Genomic DNA, 21,610 nt, shown 5'->3' on the forward strand with positions numbered 1-21,610 from the left:
GTAAGAAAATGATAAGCATGAAGCGCTTTTAATAAGAATGGTATGCTTTACCAATGGCAGAAAACTCTGGATAGAGATTTGTTTTACTTGTTCTCAGTCTAATCATATGATTGGAATGGCAGAAAACTCTGGATAGAGATTTGTTTTACTTGTTCTCTGTCTAATCATATGATTGGAATGGCAGAAAACTCTGGATAGAGATTTGTTTTACTTGTTCTCAGTCTAATCATATGATTGAAGAGTCAGATAAACATCTTGTAAACCCATATTGGCCGGGCTCTGTGAAAATGGGGTTTAATGCATCTGCGTAAAGTGTGGTCCCAGATTAGCCCTCACAGGCTTATCAGGGAGGACACTTTCCACCTAAACTGAATTTGTGTCAAGAACAGAGAAAAATACAATAAAAGCGGAAAGTTTGTCCCTGATTAGCCTGTGCAGACTGCATAGGCTAATTGGGGCGACACTTAAGGCACATGCATTAAACCCTTTTTTCACAGAGCATGGCCGATATATAAAATAAGAGTTTTTCACAACAGCTAAGATTTTAACCATCAGTTTTAATATAATTTGCAGTATTTTCTTTAATGCTTTATAACTTTACTTAAATTACATGTCATGCAGATTTCTTATTTAAAGCTATTAATACCAGTGTTTAAAATAAGTACCTTTGCTGATTGCGCTTTTATCCAAAATGGACAAAACATTGTTATAGAAAAATGTAGAAAATAAAAGATGACATATTTGGAGTGATACAGTAACAAACAATGGGACACAGCGCATTTTTATTGTGCATTAACTCTTTCAGTGCTGGAACCGAATTTTAAAGGCCTTTGCAAACAGTTTGGATCCTGATCAGATGCCACAACACGTGGCGTCTCATCAGGATCCAAACTGTTTGCTATTCTGATAGTATTCTTTGAAAAAAATCGAAGAAAATGCTAATTTTAGAAATTCAGCAGACAACATTTTAGCAGATGACAAATTCCCCAGCATGCAAAGGGTTAAGGATTGCTAGTCTCTCAGGACATACAAGTCAGTATGCAACATCTTTGCTTCGAAGTTACTTACGTTTTGGTTAAGACTGTATAAAAAAAGCCATGCTCTGAGACAACTGGGCTTATTGGGTATGTGCAGTATGCGCAGGCTAAACAGGGCCTTCACAGGCTAACCTACACGCATTAAACTCCCATTTGCCAGAGCAAGGCTCAAATTAATAATTGAGTCGTGTTCTGAGAAAACTGGGCATAATGCATGTGAGTAAAGTGTCATCCAAGATTAGACTGTGCAATCTGCACAGGCTAATCAGGGACAGCACTTTCCGCTTTATGACATTTTTTGTTAAAATGAAGTCTCTTAGCAAAATTCCAATTTTGCATAAAGTGTCGTCCCTGATTAGCCTGTGCAGACTGCACGGGCAAATCTGGGATGACTCGTTACGCACATGCATTATGCCTAGTTTTGTCAGAACGCGACTCAATTTTAAACAAAGAAATTATTATGCATTCTTATTTACCAGGGCAAGTCGGAGTTTATCGGACGGGCGTTGTGCAAACCTGTTGTCAAACTGTGTAACGAGAAGTACGAGAGTCCTAAATTCCCGCCCAGCTTGGAATGGTGGGATATCTACCGCGGCACAGACCGGGCTGGAGAACTGCTGGCCGCGTTCGAGCTTTTACAGGTATGTTAAAGGGCATATATATAATCTAAAAAAAGGGCAAAATAATTGTATTAATATGAGAAATCTCATTCTGTAGTGTGAATATTAAGTGTAGTGGTAAAACTGACATGCTTTTTGCCATGTGACTGAGAAGTTGTGATTTGGATCACTATACACAAAGAGCATGTAAAGTATCGTCTTGAAAGACTCAAGTTATGGTTTAACACAGAAAATGGACTCAAAAGTAAGTGATATGTCTTGAAAGGCTTCCAAGTACTGGTTCTACCCAGGAAATAGACTCAACTCCAGTGCGCTGCAATAAGTCATAGACTTAAAACACAGTCAAGCTTAACCAGATAGGTTGAAACTGAATTTAAGTAAAATAAAATAAGCAGAATGTCTCATTAAGCTTGTAAATATATTTACATTGTTGACATTCTTTCATACTTGATTATCATTGTTTAGAAGGAAACTGTCAATTCTAGTCTATGTGTTTGTGATTTGTTGGCTGCAATGAGTGTATGCTTCTTCTGTAGAAATTGTATGTTAATTGTTTGAAGCTTTTTTAGGAAGTTGATTTAAATTAGTGAAATTATTCAATAAAATATCACAAAAGCCTTGCTGAAATCATCTGAAAGATGGTCGCTTCATTTTGTTGCCAGTGGATGTGCGATATATATTTCCTAATAAACACTCTATATATATATATATATAAGAGTCTATATAATTTGTCCAGCCAGCCAGTCAAATACCAAAAATATTTGTAATACCCACTTGGGGTGAACTGAATAAATTTGTCTGAACGCTTTCCTCCATAAGAAGCAAAGTGAAAATTGCTTTTGTAACCAGCATAGAACCAGAACAGCCTGCGAGTAACTCGCAGTCTGTTCAGGTTTTATGCTGTTTTCTTCTCATCCGTAACTAAGGTTACTGGAGGTTTGGTGTACATATTTCTGACCAAATGTTGTCACCTCTTTTTGCATGCCTCCTTTTGAGCTTGTGCTGACTGCTTCTTTGTCATTTATGTAGCAATGTACATGTAAGATGAAAGGCCAAAAGCTGAAAGATCAAGTTTTTTTTTATTATTAAAATTAAAGCAAATCAAGGGAATATTTTTGATTGACTGGTTGAAGATGATTAGTTTTTGTGTGTGAAGTGTGTGTGGCAGATTGCGTTTATTAGCAAATGTATGTTTTGTCCATTAATTGTTGTATGCGCTATTATAGAAAATGTTTTGCTCTTGTTGATATTTTGACTCTAGTTTCCATTTGATGAACTGGAGCTATCCGTAGCCAATCGTACCCCTCCGTATGCCAGAAAATCTGTTCGGGTATTGTGCTCGCAAAATTTTCTTGTAGATGTGACAATTTCAGTTTTTCTTTGCACTTTTTCTTTGCACTTTTCCCCTTAACTGGATTCAACTGAAAAATACTACAGATGAACACCAAATAGCTGTTGAGTTGTGGTTTAATCTCTAAGCGATTAAAATAAGTTAAACGGACGTTTGAATTAAGCAATCAAGCTGTGAGCGCTGCCATCTTTAAATTTTCAGAAAATAAAGTTTCATTATAACATGGATTTGAATCAGAAATTGAAGGTTGAAGACAAACGGATCCAAGCACCCCCTGCGTTATATTGGACACAGCGTTATAACGGACACAGCGTTATAACTGAGCCTGTTATATTGGAGTTTCAGTGTATAAAATGGGAAGTGTTGTCCCTGATTAGAGTGTTGCACAGGCTAATGTGTGAGGACACTTTAAGCACATGCATTAAACCCTGTTTTGCCAAAGTGAGGCTCATTTGTTGAATAAAGAGGAGAAAGTTTCACAAAAAATATAGTTTTTTTTATTGGATGCCATTGATAAAGAAGACTACACAAAAGTGAATTGTTTCTCAGGTAGCACCACAACAATTTTGAGGCTACTACAAATTTGTGTTTTGCACACACGTTTTATTTTATATATGTTTGACCTTTATGACTGGATTTATAGAGAATACTTGTTACTTGTATTGTGTGACAGAGGTCCATGATTGAAACATTAAAGATGGAGCCATATTAGAAAATCACACATGAATATGTATATAAAAACCTATATCGGAAAAGTTTTCATACTTCTTTAATATATACATAACAGTAATTAAAGCTGACAAAATATTGCAATGAATGCCTGCTTTTGAGCAGGAAAGTGCATAGTAGATTTAAAGTACATGTATATGGATTTGGAGTAATTGGTAACAAACTTTGTATGTTCTAATTACATTTTAAAAGTAAATATACAGAAAATAAAAAATAAAAAACATTAAAGTAAAAACTTTGGCAAAAATTGTCTTTATTCAGCTTATATCCAAAAAATTGAAATTTTATGTTTCTAAATCATTAAATTGAAAACAAACATTTAATTATTGTTATCCCCCGCCATAGGCGGAGGGATATTGTTTTGGCGTTGTCCGTCCGTCCGGCACTTTGTTGTCCGGAGCCATATCTTGGAAGTGCTTTTGGGGATTTCCTTGAAACTTGGTATGAGTAAGTATATATATATATATATATATATATATATATATATATATATATATATATATATATATATATATATATATATATATATATATTATATATAGATAAGAGGATGATGCACTCCAAATGGCATTGTACACCATCGGATAATAACGGAGTTATGGCCCTTTGTATCTTGAAAAATGCTTTTTGTGTGTGTCCAGAGCAATAATCTTGGAAGTGCTTTGACAGATTTCATTGAATCTTTGTATGAGTATATATATGGATAAGAGGATGATGCACGTTGGCGTTGTCCATCCATCCAGAAAACTTTTGTGTCCAGAAGTATAATGGCGGGGGATATCAATTCAACGAATTTGCTTGTTCTTTTAGTTTTTGTGTTGCTATAAAGTTGCTAAAGTAGAGTATGAACTGTTTGTTCTGTTTTGTATTGCATATTTGTGTTTACAATTTTAATTTTTATTTAACATTAGATTGTTCGGCGCAAATAATATGTATGTTAGTATTTCATTTTTCTTTGGAACATTAAAATCACACATTTATATTAGGAGTTCTCTGTGAAAACAGGGCTTCATGCATGTGTATAAAGTGTCGTCCCAGATTAGACTGTGCAGTCGACACAGGCTAATCAGGAACAACACTTTCCAACTTAACTGTATTTTTGTTAAGAGCTTTACTGTAAATGAAAAATACCATTTAATTGTAAAGTGTTGTTTCTGGTTACGACACTTAAAGCACATGCATTAAACCCCCTTTCCACAGAGTACAGCCCGTATCTAATTGATTTTCTTTCAACCACAATACTTTCTTGTAAACATTTAAAAATTTAAGTTGGACTGTGTTTTAAATAGCCAAATGTCTGTAGCCTATTCTGGCTTTCAGTGACTATTTTCAGAAAGGCTGACGGCTAACTGATCTTGATATATGTCTGGATAGGTGGAATGTGTAACGTTAAAAGAAAGTGCACAATCCCCAATTCAAAAGCAGGCCTTTATTTGAAATATAATTGTCAATATAAAACTACATGACATGAATTTTTGTAAGGTTAATCAAGGTTGGAGAATATAATGGAAAGGCAGTAATTACATGATATAAAATTCATTACTTCATGATATTCAATATGATAAATCTTAAATGAAAGAACACAGCCTCTAAGTATACACGTTCAGGCAAATTTAAAGTAACACACACTCAAATTATTAATTTGGACAGTTGAGTGTAAAACTGTTTTACCAGTGTATTATTTCTGTATGAGAAAGGATAGTTTCACGCTCAGCATTAGGCCAGCATCGTTGCAAAATGCAATGCTGCATCACTGGTATTTTCAATTTTAACAATCACTTTGATTTATTTGTTCAATTGGAACTACTCGCTGGAAATTTCTACAACATTTTATTGGCTGTTTATAAAGGTCAATAAAGGTCAAAACCTAGGTTTGAGGGCTAAGCCAAATATTATAATATTAATTGCCCACGGTTTTGGATTTTTGGAATAAATTAAGTACCAGAGAAACAAATCACAACATTACATGCAGTGTAAATTGTGAAGAAACCATTATAAAACTGACTTTGTTCAAATCTTGTGTCCATTTACTTAAATGTCTAGTAACCGTTTATGGAACAATTGCTAGACATGGATCTTTTTTCAGCGTTAGCTGTTTAACGTCACTTTTGACCTTAGGTGACCTTAAATCCCATTCATAAAAATGCCCGCGGCTAGACATAGATGAATACACTTCATTTAGTCCATTGGCTGATTTGAGAATACCACCAGAACATTGGAAACATGAACGCGTCTATTTAACTCTGTTTTACTGCGTGTTCAGCATGAAATAATTTTATCTCTTATGAAAAAGCATGATAGATAGAACAGTTTTACACTCAACTGTTCACATCAATACAGTTTGTGCGTGCACCTTTTATTTTCAGAGGATTGCCAGCGCCAAAGCATTTGCACTTAAAGGCTTATATAATGTTCTCATATTTAGTAATAACCTCCATATTCCTGTCTGTGTACTAGTATATTTAAGTTCATAAAAGTACCGTTTTTCGATATCTTGATATAAGTTTTGGCCAAACCATTTTAATTGTTTTCAAAATTGAACATTAAACATGTAAAAGTATGAAGTTTTAAACAAGCCGTGGTTCCAGCGGTGGAATCGCGACCTCACTTTAAAGCATTGCATTCCAAGCCGCAATGAATAAGGGTCAGTTCGCGGTCAGTACAGGGATCTTTATATAATATAGACGGTATCGTGTGAACTAGGTGAACTAGAATTTTATTGAGACCAGATGTTAAATGAAGATATTCGCCGATATAATTATGGTATCTTAATAATAGATTCTTAATGTGTTTTCAACAAAACCATGATACAACTTATTTTTGATTAATTTCACAATATAAAGAAGTGAAACTCCAACTGCTGGAGTAGTATTGAATTATTATTATAATAATAATTATACAATTGTATACACTTAACAAGAATTATTCCATCATATTGACCAATGTATTGAGCATGAGCCAGGTGATTTCCGGTGCTGTAAATAATCAAATTAAATAGCAATGCCCGACAAACAACTAAACAGGTTTGTCCGAAGAACGCACGGATACTTCGTGTTTGGCCGGTTGACTAACACGTTTTAATTTCACTTCCATTCTTCTTTTTTTTGTATCTATAGATATATGATCAGAAATATGTAATGATGTAAAATAAACCGCAAAAACTACGCTTAACATCCCGTACTGCGTGAAAAGCAGCTAAGAACTGCACAGACAAAGACATATGCTATCTTTGATTTCATTCATTAAACTCTTTACCTTTAACCAACCACAATCAACGCCGTATATCTTTTTTAAAGATATATCTTGTTTAGCTTACTTACTCTGAATCCATTTTAAACTGAATCCATCTATTTCACCTAACTACTACCAGGGCCGGATTAAGCTGTTTGGGGCCCAAGGCTGCACATGTTACGGGGGCCCCTTTCCCTCTGGTCCCCTTTTGTATGTTGAAAATCATACTTCATACTACAACTACAAAGATAAGAAAACTTGTATTTGTACACAGTTATTGACAGTTCATTCTAAATATAGGAAAACAAGTTAACCAATGTATAACTATTTTATTAACTGAACTTAACACACATGTTACATGTAACAGAGTCCAGCCTATAAGTCTCTTCTACGACACTTAAGCTGGCCAAAGTCATCGATCAGCTGTATAAAGTCTAGTTCTCGGACGACTTGAAATTAAATAGAAAAAAGCCCCAATGCTGTCAACCTTTCCTGACTCATTGTGTTCCTCAGTTCATTTTTTCACACGTGATAATGTTGAAAATTACCTCTCACCTTGACAGTTATTAACTGAAATTGTTAAGTATATTCGTACAGCGATGGCAAAGATTGCAAAAGTTGGCTGTAGTTAATCCCCATCTAACTAAAGCAGTACATTCATGTGGGTAATGGTTCTGTCTTGGTCCGCTTCTAAGATGGCTTTGAACTGAACGAACTCGTCAACAAAAGATGCCTCAATGTCATCTGGATAAGACTCCATAAGATGCGTTGCACATTTCTGTAGATCATCCAAGGTGAGAGACTCAAACTCTGTCATGAAACCGAACTGTTTGTGAAGACCAGAATATGCGTTCAACCGCTTGCGAAGTTCAACAATGAGACAATCAACCATGCCGTAGCATGTGCGAATTCAAAAATTGTTGCGTGCACTTAGCTCCGAATTCGCATCTGGTGTCACACTCTTGTCACGAAATAGTTCCCGCCGTTTCTTAAGCTTATTAGCATCCTTACATTCCTTTTATTGCAACAAACGCTTTGGCCTTCTCTTCAATGTCGTCAAACGTGTCCAGATGTTGTAATGACCATACGGGCAAGTCGATTATTAAACAGAGAAACTAATGGTATTGAAGTATTGAATGGACATACAACTCAGAAACAAAACGATAGCATAGTAAATCAAAGCGAACTGTAGGGCTTGCAATTGGATATACATCGGGAAACTGGTAAAATCACACAGGCAATTTCTACTGCAATCCCGATATTGCGTAATAGAGAAAGATCATACATTGGGAAACTCCATGGCTTGCCTTCGGGGGCCCAAGGCTGCAGCCTTGCTAGCCTAGTGCTTAATCCGGCCCTGACTTCTACTGAATATGCCTACTTATAACTAAAACTGAAACCAACTGTTTGAGATAACTATAAATGAATTCCCTTAACCCTTTACCACTAAGATACGTATTTTGACGAATGTGAAGTCCCTTAGAAAGTTAAATTTAATTGAAAACCTTACTAGATTCAAGGCTTAATTTCCAACCCTTAGAAACTGATGAGCAGCAAACAGCATAAAACCTGAACAGACTGCCAGTTACTAGCTGGCTGTTCTCGTTTTATGCTGTTTGCACATAGCCATTGTCTATTTGCGTCTGAGTGGGAAAGGGTTAAACAGGTCTAAATAATTCTTGTTGCTTTAGAAAACGGAGCCCTTTTTAGCTAGGCGTATTTGGAGAAAACCCAAGGTATTGTCATAGCCAGCTCGTCGTCCGCCGTCTGACATGCGCTGTCCGCATCGTGCTAAAACCTTAATATTGGCTCTAAAATCAAAGTGCTTCCACCTACAACTTTTAAACTACATATGTAGATGCACATTGATGAGTTCTACACGCCGCACCATTTTGGGGTCACTAGGTCAAAGGCCAAGGTCACTGTGACCTTTAAAAAAAAAATAAAATCTGAAAAGCTTTCATTTGTTCAAAACTGCACCCATAGCCGAGCGTGGCACCCGTTATGCGGTTCTCTTGTTATGTCTTTACTATATTTTGATATGGGGATCTCTCTTTTAACATAACTAAAACTACTTCAAGACGATGAGTAGAAGCTACTAAAAGTCTTTGATTGACTGAAAAACTAAACCCTATTGAATTTTACTGTGGTGTATGGTTCCTATCAGAGTTGATTAATGTTGTTGTGCATGCTTTTTGTTTCCGTTCTGTATATGTTTCAGTAGTTACCACGTGAATGTAAAATAATGTTCTTCTTATAATGCTCAAGCAATACAAAAAAATCAAAAACATTAACTTAAGCAATTAAACTTTATTAAATGTAAAGTACATTCTTCTATGATAAGAATGAATTTAAAGATCAAGTGAATTCATGGGCAAGTAAATTTCTGTTAAAACCGAAATCCCTACCAAATCCCAATTCCATAAATTTTTGAAGAATTTTCACTAACATATAATAAACAAATAATCATTTACAAACATGCATCATTAAAGCTCTTTATATCATAATTTACGAAGTAATCATTTATAAACATGTACTAGTACAGCTCTTTATATCCTAATGTACAAATCATTTATAAACACATATCATTACAGCTTGCTGGTTTTGCTAACATGGGCCAAGATTTGCCTCCCCTGCAGTTGCCCACGGATACTATGGAGCGTCCAGACCGTGGTCCCGTCATGCCTGTACCTAAGGGCATCAGACCGATATTGAGCAAACACAGGATTGAGGTGGGAATAATTTCTAGGGCCATATACATCGAGTTAACCCTTTCAGTGCTGGAACCGAATTTTGAAGGCGTTTGCAAACAGTTTGGATCCAGATGAGACGCCACAGAACGTGGCGTCTCATCTGGATCCAAACTGTTTGCTATTCTGATAGTATTCTTTGGAAAAAAATCGAAGAAAATGCTAATTTTAGAAATTCAGCAGACGACATTTTAGCAGACAAGAAATTTCCCAGCCTGCAAAGGGTTAATTATATGGGCCATGCTCTGGGAAAAGGGGGCTTAATGAATGTGCGTAAAGTATGGTCCGTCTGCAAATCAGGGATTACACTTTATACTTCAATGGTATTTATTGTTTACAGAAAGTTTCTTCTTTGCAAAAATCCAGTTTAGGCAGAAAGTGTCATCCCAGATTAGCCTGCGCGGAACACATACTTATGGGACGTCACTTTAGGCACATGCATTAATTAACCCATTAAGCGCTGGAACCAAATTTTAAAGGCCTTTGCAAACAGTTTGATCAGGATCCAAACTGTTTGCTATTCTGATAGTTGTTTTTGAAAAAAAGTGAAGAAAATGATGATTTAAGAAATTCAGCAGACACCAATTTAGCAGACGACAAATATCCCAGCATGCAAAGGGTTAAACCCTGTTTACCCAAAACAAAACTCATATAACTATAGGCAATATCCAGATTTAATGTCTCTAATGATAGAACTGCAGCAAAATGTGCATTTGCGGATTCTTTACCACAGTAAACCCTCAAAAGACCAAAACAAACATTTCCAGGACTGGCAATATACTTTTTAGAAAATGGATATCAATTTTCATAAAGGAGTTTTGAACATATGAGTAGAATAACTATGCACCTTTGGTTAATTTATTCATTTGATGAAGTGATTGATTGCAGAAGGCAGAAACCTTTACCATTAGACGATTCCGATCCTTCATTTGATACCAAATATATTGTTTATATTGTTTTATAATTGCATTTGTGAGCTAAAATTTATATGGGCATTGTCAAGCATAAATGGGTCTTATGGCAGTCTGATAAGGAGCTATGCTTTGTGCGAATGAGACAGTGAAAAATGCATGACATTATATGGGTATATACCTGCATGTAGCATAAGCCCCCTTTTTGCATGCTGTGCTCATATAACCTTTTCAGGTTCTGTTCTGGGGAGTTCGAGACCTGAAGCGGGTCCAGCTGACCTCTGTGGACAAGCCTCGTATTGACGTAGAGTGTGCGGGCCGTGTGCTACAGTCTGCGGTGATACTCAACTGCAAGAAGAACCCAAACTTCAGCATCCCCGTCAAATACTTTGATGTGGTGCGTAAATTGGGCTTAATACATGTGCTTAAGTGACATCCCAGATAAGCCTGTGCAGTCTGCACAAGCTTATCAGGGACAACACTTTCCTTTTTTCTTTTTTTTTAATTCATTTTTTTTTAATTCATTTTGTTTTTAAATTCATTTTTAGAGTGTATGTGTACTCTTGTGAGCCTTGTCCTGGGAAAACTGGGCTTAATGCATATGCCTAAAGTGTCATCCCTGATAATTATGCCTGTGCAGACTGTGCAGGCTAATCTGGTCCTTTTTCCCAGAGTAATGGTCTTACAATCTATCTACAAACAATTTAGTTAAACATATACTTTACAACCTGTAAAACATTATAATTAATTGCATAACTTTCACTGATGGATATTTTGAACACTTTTTCTACCCATCAGTTGGTATTTTTATGCCCCCCCCCCCTCTCCGGATGGAATGATCGGGGGTATATTGTTTTTGGCCTGTCTGTCTCTTTTCTGTCTGTCATTCCGTTATTCTGTCATTCTGTCCCAAAACTTTAACCTTTCAGTAAAGTTTTGCAATAACTTTTGAAATATTGAACATAGCAACATGATATTTGGCATGCATGTGTATCTTATGGAGCTGCACATTTTGAGTAGTGAAAGGTCAATGTCATCCTTCAAGGTCAAAGGTCAAAAAAAAGAAAGCGGCGCATTAGGGGGCATTGTGTTTCTGACAAACACATCTCCTGTTTAATATTGTTCCTCACATTTATCTTTAATTAATAATTAATTAAGATTGGCATATTTCAAATTCATCAATTCCATAACTTACTGTGTTGTTGACATCTAATTGTTACTTTCGGAAGTTGTACATGACACCAAGCTGTCCATCAAAGGTGTTACTTCAAATTTTAGGTACTTTTTACAGATTCTACTGTTTTTAAGTTAAACTAATCCTGCGTGCCTAAATAATTGAAATTAATTGGATATTGTTATAAATGAGTTATTATTGTGAGTAACCTACCAACAAAATATTTTACTTTCAGGAACTGCCAGAAAACGAGCTCTATTGCCCGCCAATCACAATTCGCTGCGTCGACTGTCGTAACTTTGGTCGCTACGTGTTGGTGGGTACTCATGTTATCAACTCCCTGCACAAGTTCATGTACATTCCCACAACGAAGAAGGCAAAACAGGCCCTGCAGAAACTTTTTCCAGGTATTGCTTTTTTGCTGTGTGGGAAAGCCAGTATGTTGTTTATCTAGTAGACGGATCTTCTTACGAGCCTCTTTCTGGGGAAAATAGGGCTTATTGCATGTGCGTAAATTGTCCACACAGATAAAAAATCCGAATGGACACTTTCAGCTTTATTCACTGGTATTTTTCATTTAAAGTTAGTCTTGTCTTAGCGAAAATGCAGTTAAGAAGGAAAGTGTGATACCTGATTAGTATGTGCGGACTGCACTGTCTAATCTGGAATGACACTTTATGCTCGTGCATTTAGCCCCTTTTTATCAAAGCGTGGCTCATGTTATATAACTGATGTCTCTTTTTTGTTGATTAAATTGATGAATATCATACATTTTAAGTGGAACAAATATGTTTATATTGATATAATATAGGAAGAAAACCTGAAAAGACACCTCAAAAGACTTACTGAGTACTGAGTACATTAACTTTGGTAATTATAGGAAGCTTTATTAATATCAGTGCTGCTGATGTGGGTGATCAACACATAATACACTGCAACGCCAATATATCGCAGTTCGTGGGATCAAAAGATATCGAGCGCGATATATCAGGCGCGCAATATAAGTCGAGAAATGTCTAACTTAATTGTATTAGTAATAATTGCAAACCAATTCTACAATAAACATTTTCATAACTACATACGTATCTGTATTTATCATAAAAACCAAAATGTAAATTATATTTTTTATTTTCATGTACGATTGCTCGCGAATCAGCTAAAAAGAAGAATTCTTGCCGTCAAAAACGTATAAAATATTATTGTGCATAGATTCGAATTTACCATTATGAAAAGTCCTAATGAAGGAACTGAAACAGCGTAACAGTAACGATACAGCATGTTTTAATTATATTTTAATAAGAGGAAATGTCAATGTCACATATTTCGCGAGATACCGCTGTACTTAAGTTGAAATTTACAACTAAACTTTTAACGGAAATTAAATGATCTCAATGTTGTACCCACTACAAAACTTTTATTTACAAATAAATACACCCATGCCTATTTTCGCGCTTTTTATCTGGACAAAGAAATTCATTATCAGTACCGAAAATTAACGATTTATATATCAGTAAACTGCCATTATTACATTTGCAATGACACTAATCACTGTCACTTATCGACTGTTTTTCACGCTTCACTGCGTGCCATAGTAAGCTGCGAAATATAGGGTGTTAATACTAGCTAAAACCGTTTTTTTTGCTTAAGTTAGCAAATTCTCAGATTAAAACAGGTCATTTAGTGATTATGCTTGTAGGATTTTTGGGAGCCATAGCCAAAGCGCAATATATTGGACAGCGCCATATACCGGTCCGCGATATATCTGCTTTGCAGTGTATTGTTTGTTTGATTGCATGAATGAATATTTTCTTCAAGTCTTTGCAAAAAGGTACACATTTAAAATATTTGACGAATAATCAATGCCTTCCACATAATAATGTTGCGGGTACTGATACACTTACTTTTAACAGTTATATAAAGCCCGAGTCACATACAGATGTTGGATTAACATGAATCATATCCGGCATTATCCAGCATCTTATCAGTGTAGCTGCCTTAGGGCTCAGTGTTGGTCCTGGGACGTCCAGGAATGTCCTTGGTACTCACGGAGGCCAACATGGCATTTGAAGGAAGTTCAAAACTGCCATAATGATCTTGGGGAAAACAGCATTTGAGATGGTCCATGAAGCTGTCGTATAGGGTCTGGGGATACCTATATAGGGTCTGGGGACAGCCATATAGTGTCTGGGGACAGCCATACAGGGTCAGGGGACAGCCGTATAGGGGCTGGTGACAGCCGTATAGGGGCTGGGGACAGCCGTAAATGGTTTTGGCATGGATCTTTAGGGTCTTGGGACAGCAGCATTTATGCCTTGGTTGTCAAGGACCGTGACTTCTGTTGTCTCCTGTGCTACTGACGATGAAATATGGGCAATGAGATGACAACTGAAAACAAGCTGATGCTGATGACATGCCAGCTTCTACAGAAAAAATCTCAGGTTGAAAACAGTATCCGGATTCCATAAGGCTCAATTCTATTCAGACTAATGGAACAGGGGCCGAATGTTTTTCATTGCAGGCAAGAATCCAGATGCTCCTCATGTCATTCAGACGGGGCCGATGTCGGTGAAAATGTCCGACGTGGTGGTCACCATTGACGAGCATTCCAGCTTGATTAAGAGGGAAACAGAGATAACTATAGACCGTGTATGGTGTTTTATGGATTTATGAGCCTCTTCTATGAAAATGGGGCTTAATGCATGTGCGTCAAGTGTCATCCCGGGCTAGCCTGTACAGTTCCCAGGCTAATTAGGGAAGACACTTTCCGCCTAAAGACACTTTCCGACTAGACTAGATTGTCATTTAAAAGAAATGTGCTTGAAAAGACAAATAATCCATAAAAGGGTAAGTGTTATTCCTGATTAGCCTATGCATACTGCACCTGCTAATCTGGGATGATACTTTACGCAAATGCATGGATCCCAATGTTCATAGAACTGACACTTTATCGGACATATGTTGCCATTTTATACCAGTGTTATTTTGGGATTTGAATGATTTTTTTTATTGCACAAAAGTTCTTAAATTATTGGAGCTGTGTCATGCAAAAATGGGTCTTATTGCATATGTGGCCAGCATTTGCACAGTCTTGTCAGAGCTTATATGTCCAATTATCAGACCACAAAACTTAGCAGGGCTGTAAAGCAGTCATGCTTGCTTCTGACCAGACATGTGAGAGGCTGCATATGACATAGACCCATTTTTGCACGACCTAGCTTATTGAATGAAACTGCTCATGTGCCAATAAGGAAAATGGTAAAATTACATCGAAAACAATGAAAAGCATGCACAAACAAATTTGGTCTACATTTAAGGTTATTTTGCCTTGTTTGTAACAAAAAGCAGCGTACAAGCTGCATGGTTTACACATTACTGTAAAAAAAAAAGTTGATGCAACTTTGCTAATATATGAAGAAAAATTTTGTCTTATTTTTTATTAATAAATCAAAAACATGCCTTAATAATATACCTCTAAAAATACCGTGAAACACATTTAAGGGGCCTTTTCACAGATTTTGGCATGTTTTGAAGTTAGTCATTAAATGCTTTATATGGATAAATGTAAACATTAAAAAGCTCCAGTAAAAAATCAAGAATAAAATAACAAAATAGAAAAAAGGTAACCCATAGCAGGACTCGAACCACTGACCACTGGAGTAAAAAGTCTGCGCATTAGATCACTCGGCCATCCTTCCTTACACAAAGAGAGAAGAATTTAATACTTCATATAAGCGATCCTCGTAGTTTCACAAAATAGAACAACAACAACAGAACTCTCCAAATTATTCAATCGTTTCGCATTGCAACCCTTTATAATTTTCAGGTTTTTAAATCGTTAAATGGTGCATATAAAGGCTATTTTAGAGCATGGTAAATGTTCAGTATTACTGTTTTCTCACAAATATCATACCTGAAAAGAAAATTTGCGAATCTGAAACAACTTTTTTCAATTTTGTCAATTTACCAAAGCGTTAAAAGGCCCCTTTAAAATATCAATATTTTTTCACAGGGTCCATCTGAAAAAGAAAGGAAAACATTGGAAAATAAGAAACGCCGTCGTTCAACTCTTGATGACGATGACTTAGATGAAGAAGCAATGGATTGGTGGAGTAAATACTTTGTTTCCATGGACACGCTTATAATGGTAATTATTTCTTTTAAAGTGTTTTTGTTCCTTTTTTTCATAGAGTTCACTTAAGTCAACGTTTTGTTAGATCTGATTTTGCAAAGGCATTTTGTAGTTCAGTGAAAAAACACACACACATGAAATCTAAAACAGTACATTACAATTTTGTTTCACAATTATCATAATCTTGTACTACTTTTAAGAAATCTAGGGTTTGTTATTGCATAGTAATCAAAAGGTATATTATGATCTCTGCTTTAATCATTATTCTAACATGAGGTATGCAGATCTACCTGATGCAAGAAATAGAAAAATAACTCTAATTATAACAGTAAAGGTACCATACTTTACCATGTATGAAAGGTACCATACTATACAATGTATTGAAGGTACCATACTATACCATGTATTGAAGGTACCATACTATACCATGTATTGAAGGTACCATACTATACCATGTATTGAAGGTACCATACTATACCATGTATTGAAGGTACCATACTATACCATGTATTGAAGGTACCATACTATACCATGTATTGAAGGTACCATACTATACCATGTATTGAAGGTACCATACTATGCCATGTATTGAAGGTACCATACTATACCATGTATGGAAGGTACCATACTATACCATGTATTGAAGGTACCATACTATACCATATATTGAAGGTACCATACTATACCATGTATTGAAGGTACCATACTATACCATGTATAAAAGGTACAATACTATACCATGTATTGAGCACAGGTTTACACGGTTGCTTATAAAACATGGTAAAATATTGTGCCTTCACTGGTATAATTAATGTTCTTAAGAAAGTGTCTTTTTTCACCATTTTGGGAATGGGGCTGGGTCCCTTTTAACTGGGAAAATTAGCAGCATTTAGACTAAAATCAGTGTTGTTGCTGTTTTGCTAAAAAATGCTTCAAATGGAGAATAGAAGTGTTTTCAGAATTATTTTTATTAAGGTTGAACTGACATGGGTTGATGGGAGATGAACAAAATGTTAAATTCTTTAAAAAAAAATAATTTTTTTTTGAAAACCTTCTTTATTTGGTAATTTTAGGTCCCATTTGGAAAAAATATACAATTCCATTTGGAATGGGGCCAAATAGCGGACCCGATTAAAAAAAAAACACTGGAAAGGAAAAGAAAACTTAAGACACTTATAATGCACGGCATGGTAGAATTTGTATTTTATTTGAATAACAGATTATGTTAGAATCAAAATAATGGTAACATAATGACAGTTTATTTGCATATGTGTCTTGTTCTGATAAAACTGGGCATAATACATGTGCGTAAAGTGTCGTCGCAGATTAGCTTGTGCAGTCCGCACAGGCTAATCAGGGACGACCCTTTCCACCTAAACTTGATTTTCGGTAAGGAGGGACTTCCTTGAAACTAAAAATACCATTTAAGCGGAAAGGGTCGTCCCTGATTAGCCTGATTAGCAGACTGCACAGGCTAATCTGGGACGACACTTTTACGCACATGAATTAAGCCCAGTTTTCTCAGAACAAGACACATATATAAACAAGTCATTGTTGTTTTGATGTGTGGCTATTTAACTTTGAGGGTGCTACTCAGGTTAACAACCAACTTGATTTAAGTCCAATGCTCAGAACTCAATATCATTGTTTGTTAACCATTAAACAAGAAATCATAGAACATTATTTCTACAATTTAATTTAATTTAATGTATGTATTATTGCCTTTATTTATATTAAGCTGTTTTATCCAAAACAAACATTTTCCTGATGTCCCCTGCATGTTTGTATACCGTAGCAGTTCATGTACCCCACATTTGATTTGATACTCAGGCTTCTGTTCACAATGTTGTTTTTCTGGCAGCTTTTTTTGATGCACTGGTCACTAAGAAGAAACATATTTGATTTAGCTATAGTGCTATAGACATGCCTACATTAATAGATTTTGCCGTTTTTGTTTATAAAATCCACAGCTAAATAAATGGTACAATACTATTTACTTCAACTAGATTTTTTGTTGTAATCAAATTACCCTGACAAATCCCAAAGCATTGAGCTATTTAAAACCATTTATTCTGTTTGGGGCATTCAGTTTTTCATTCAATATGTTTTGCTTATTTTTGTGCATTTTATTAGTTATGTGAAACAATTGGTCTTTAAAATTTAAGGTAGTGTGTAATTATCAAATGATATACAGTAACTACTGTTTTTAGATAATGCTTTATTTTATGCTTTCTGGTTGTTTATAAAAAAAACATCAGTGAATTAAAACTGATAATTCACTATTTCAAACAGTGAAAATTAAAAGTGAAAATTATCAATAATTTGCACTGTTATTCTTGCAGAAATGATGTCATTTCCATGCCATTATGATGTCATGCCATTATGATGCCATTATGATGTCATTTCAGCAAATTCAGAAATAATCATTTGTAAGCATAAAATAAAAAAATAAAAGAGTTTGATGGAATATCAATTTTAATTCACTTTTTATAATAGAAAAAAATAAATATTTTCTATAATCACTTCTGAATTAAAATCCCAACAAATCCATCAAATATCCTCTATATAAATGATCGACGCAAAAGGTTTGACCAGAGCTTTGTTTCTTTGTATATAGGAGCCCAAAGAAGTATCCGAACAGGTAACATGCAATTTCTAGGGTAGAGCATCTCTCCCTTAAGTTTTTTTTTATTTTTTTTATTTCTTCAATATTTTCTGTACTTTTATCTTTGGGTCACATCTGTTTTAGTGGTTTGAAGGTAAGAATAATGTTCAGGAGTTTAATTTAAGAAATGCAGGTGTATTCTTCCTTGCAGTACTCTTTCATTGGTATAATATTGTCTCATTTAGTTCGATTGGACTTATTTTTGGACAGCATTTTTCCTATACTATATTTGCTAATAGTTTTCAGACTAGCTAAATTTTGGGACATCCAATGTTCTATCCAAAATTATTATTTTTCATGACTTATGTTTTGGTACACTCAGATTTTCCCCTAAAATGAACAATGATTCTAAATGATTGAATGTGTGCATTTTTCATTACTCAATATATTTTGTTAAGTGTATGACACATTATCCAAGTGCATTTGCAACAGGATGACAGTTCTAAAACCTGGCAGATTGAATATGTTGTTTGTTACTTTTGAACATAATGAATTAAAGATTTGTTAATTTGTACCAATAAAGTTGAATTAACCGTTCAGTTATGCCTCTTCTAAAAACCGTAAGTGTGACCTGAGACAAAGCTTCAAGTGTACTGCGCTCTATTTGAATGTGTTCAAGATAATTATCGAAGAACAAACAATGAAATAATAAATTGCAGTTTATTTTAGTAGAATAATTAATTGTTCATACCACAGTATAGAAAACATTAATCTTTTTCCAAGTGGTCAAACAGCAGTCTTGAGGCATCTTTCGGCCCTCCATAAACAAGCATATACAATTATTTTAATTTAACCCTTTTCCACTCAGAAGCAAAGTGAAAATGGCTATATGAAAACAGCATAAAACCAGAACAGCTTGCGAGTAACTGGCAGTCTGTTCAGGTTTTATGCTGTTTGCTGATCATCAGTATCTCAGGGTTGAAAAGGTAGCCTTTAAAACAAACTTGAATTTAGTAAGAAAGGTCTTTTATTAAATTTAACTTATTAAGGGACTACAAGTGCATCAAAGTGCGTATCTAAGTGGTAAAGGGTTAATTGCAAACCTATTTTTACTAGAACCCAATATTATATCTTTGGCAAATACTCACACAGGGAGGTCACTCTGCTCAAAGATGCATTCGTGAAGTTGAAGCGGGACTTGTAAATAATCTCTGAAATACACACAATGCAGACATATTTGGATTCCTAAATACTGTAAATGCACTTCATACAAACTATAAAATGCAGTATTTTACTGCTTTGAGTAAGATTGACAGATAAAGAGTAATTAATCAAGGTATTTTTGCAGAGCTACTCAAATGTATCATTTTGCACAGGAATTTAATAGTTATGGCCCAAATCTAAAAGCAGCTTACCATTCTTATGGCTTTAATCTGATACAGTATGCATAAAATGTCATGTTTAATTCAAATACTGCTTTGAACATAGAGTTGGCGTAACTGCTTTAAAAACAATCAATTCACACTGCACAATCTTTCTTTGCATAATTGTCTATTTTCAGTATGCATGTGTTCCTGTGGTGACAGAAAATTAAGTTCAAAATCTAAAATATTGTGTTTTAGAACCACTCAGGGAAAACATGGCTTAATGCATGTGTGTAAAGTGTCATCTGCACAGGCTTATCAGGGATGACACTTTACACTTTTATAGTATTTTTCATTTAAGTGTCGTCCTTGATTGGCCTGTGTTGACTGCACAGGCTAATCTGTGAGTGACCACACTTTACTCACATGCATTAAGACCCATTTTCCCAGAGCAAGGCTCATTTGAAGAACCTACTTTTTATGCTCCCGAAGGAGGACATATAGTGATCGGACTGTCCGTCCGTCCATACGTCTGTCTGTCACACTTTGCGTTTAGGTTTCGAAAAATGCTCATAACTTCTATGTCGCTTCAGATAGCAATTTCATATTTGGCATGCATGTGTATATGGACAAGGCCTTTCCATACGCACACAAATTCTTACCCCTGTGACCTTGACCTTGAACTTAGGGTCTGCATTTAGGTTTCGAAATCTGCGTTTAGGTTTCGAAAAAAGCTCATATCTTCTATTAAGTGTTTATAGGGGGCATAAGTCATCTTATGATGACAGATCTTGTTTTCAATGTATTCAAAGTTCATCTAACTCTTTCAGTGCTGGAACCAAATTTTGAAGGCCTTTGCAAACAGTTTGGATCCAGATGAGACGCCACAGAACGTGGCGTCTCATCAGGATCCAAACTGTTTGCTATTCTGATAGTATTCTTTGAAAAAAATCGAAGAAAATGCTAATTTTAGAAATTCTGCAGATGACATTTTAGCAGACAACAAATTTCCCAGCATGCAAAGGGTTAGTTTTATCTATTGATTGAACTAATGATAATAACAAGGTTTATAGCGCACAGCATTTTACCCTTTCCCACTAAGAAGCAAAGTGAAAATAGCTATGTGCAAACAGCATAAAACCAGAAAAGCCTGCGGGTAACTCGCACTCTGTTCAAGTTTTATGCTGTTTGCTGCTCATCAGTATTTAAGGGTTAGGAAATGAAGCATTTAAACTTGAATTCAAAAAGAAAGGCCTTAAAGTAAATGTAACTTCCTATGGGACTACAAAATTGTGTCAAAATACATATCTAAGTGGTATAGGGTTAATTTAACTCATAATAATTACAAGGTTTATAGCACACGGCTTTTAAAGTTCTAAGAAGGTAGTATATTCTTGTTTAAATCAAAAAAGTGGTTTTGTAAGAAATTTGAGTAATCCAAAAAAGCATTTAACACATTATATTAGTTGCAACTAGACAGTCTTTACACTTCTTAGTTGCTAAAAGCGCACATTATGTCAGGCCCATTATGTGCACAGTATATACTTTCACATGACTGTGTTTATGGCAATATTAAGGTAGTTATCTCGAAATGCGCCATTGCAAATGTTTATTATTTATGTATTATTTATTACACTTAAAAAAAAATGTCATGATGTTATATTTTTATTGAAAAGATTATCCATTAAATATTTAAAACATTTTATTGC

The 21,610-nt window shown here is 35.2% G+C and overlaps 1 protein-coding gene across 1 annotated transcript in view; it reads left to right on the plus strand.

The window, feature by feature from the left end:
- LOC127834356 (otoferlin-like) overlaps positions 1 to 21,610 on the plus strand; it is a 194,057-nt gene that overhangs the window by 115,306 nt on the left and 57,141 nt on the right. Inside the window, exons 23-30 of the mRNA XM_052360117.1 lie at positions 1,517 to 1,678; positions 2,919 to 2,987; positions 9,563 to 9,700; positions 10,865 to 11,026; positions 12,039 to 12,210; positions 14,322 to 14,449; positions 15,813 to 15,947; positions 18,550 to 18,573. Of these exons, the coding sequence (XP_052216077.1) occupies positions 1,517 to 1,678; positions 2,919 to 2,987; positions 9,563 to 9,700; positions 10,865 to 11,026; positions 12,039 to 12,210; positions 14,322 to 14,449; positions 15,813 to 15,947; positions 18,550 to 18,573 (990 nt within the window). The remainder of the gene's footprint in view (positions 1 to 1,516; positions 1,679 to 2,918; positions 2,988 to 9,562; positions 9,701 to 10,864; positions 11,027 to 12,038; positions 12,211 to 14,321; positions 14,450 to 15,812; positions 15,948 to 18,549; positions 18,574 to 21,610) is intronic.

This window comes from Dreissena polymorpha, chromosome 6, assembly GCF_020536995.1.
Source record: "Dreissena polymorpha isolate Duluth1 chromosome 6, UMN_Dpol_1.0, whole genome shotgun sequence".
Taxonomy (NCBI): Eukaryota; Metazoa; Mollusca; class Bivalvia; order Myida; family Dreissenidae; genus Dreissena; species Dreissena polymorpha.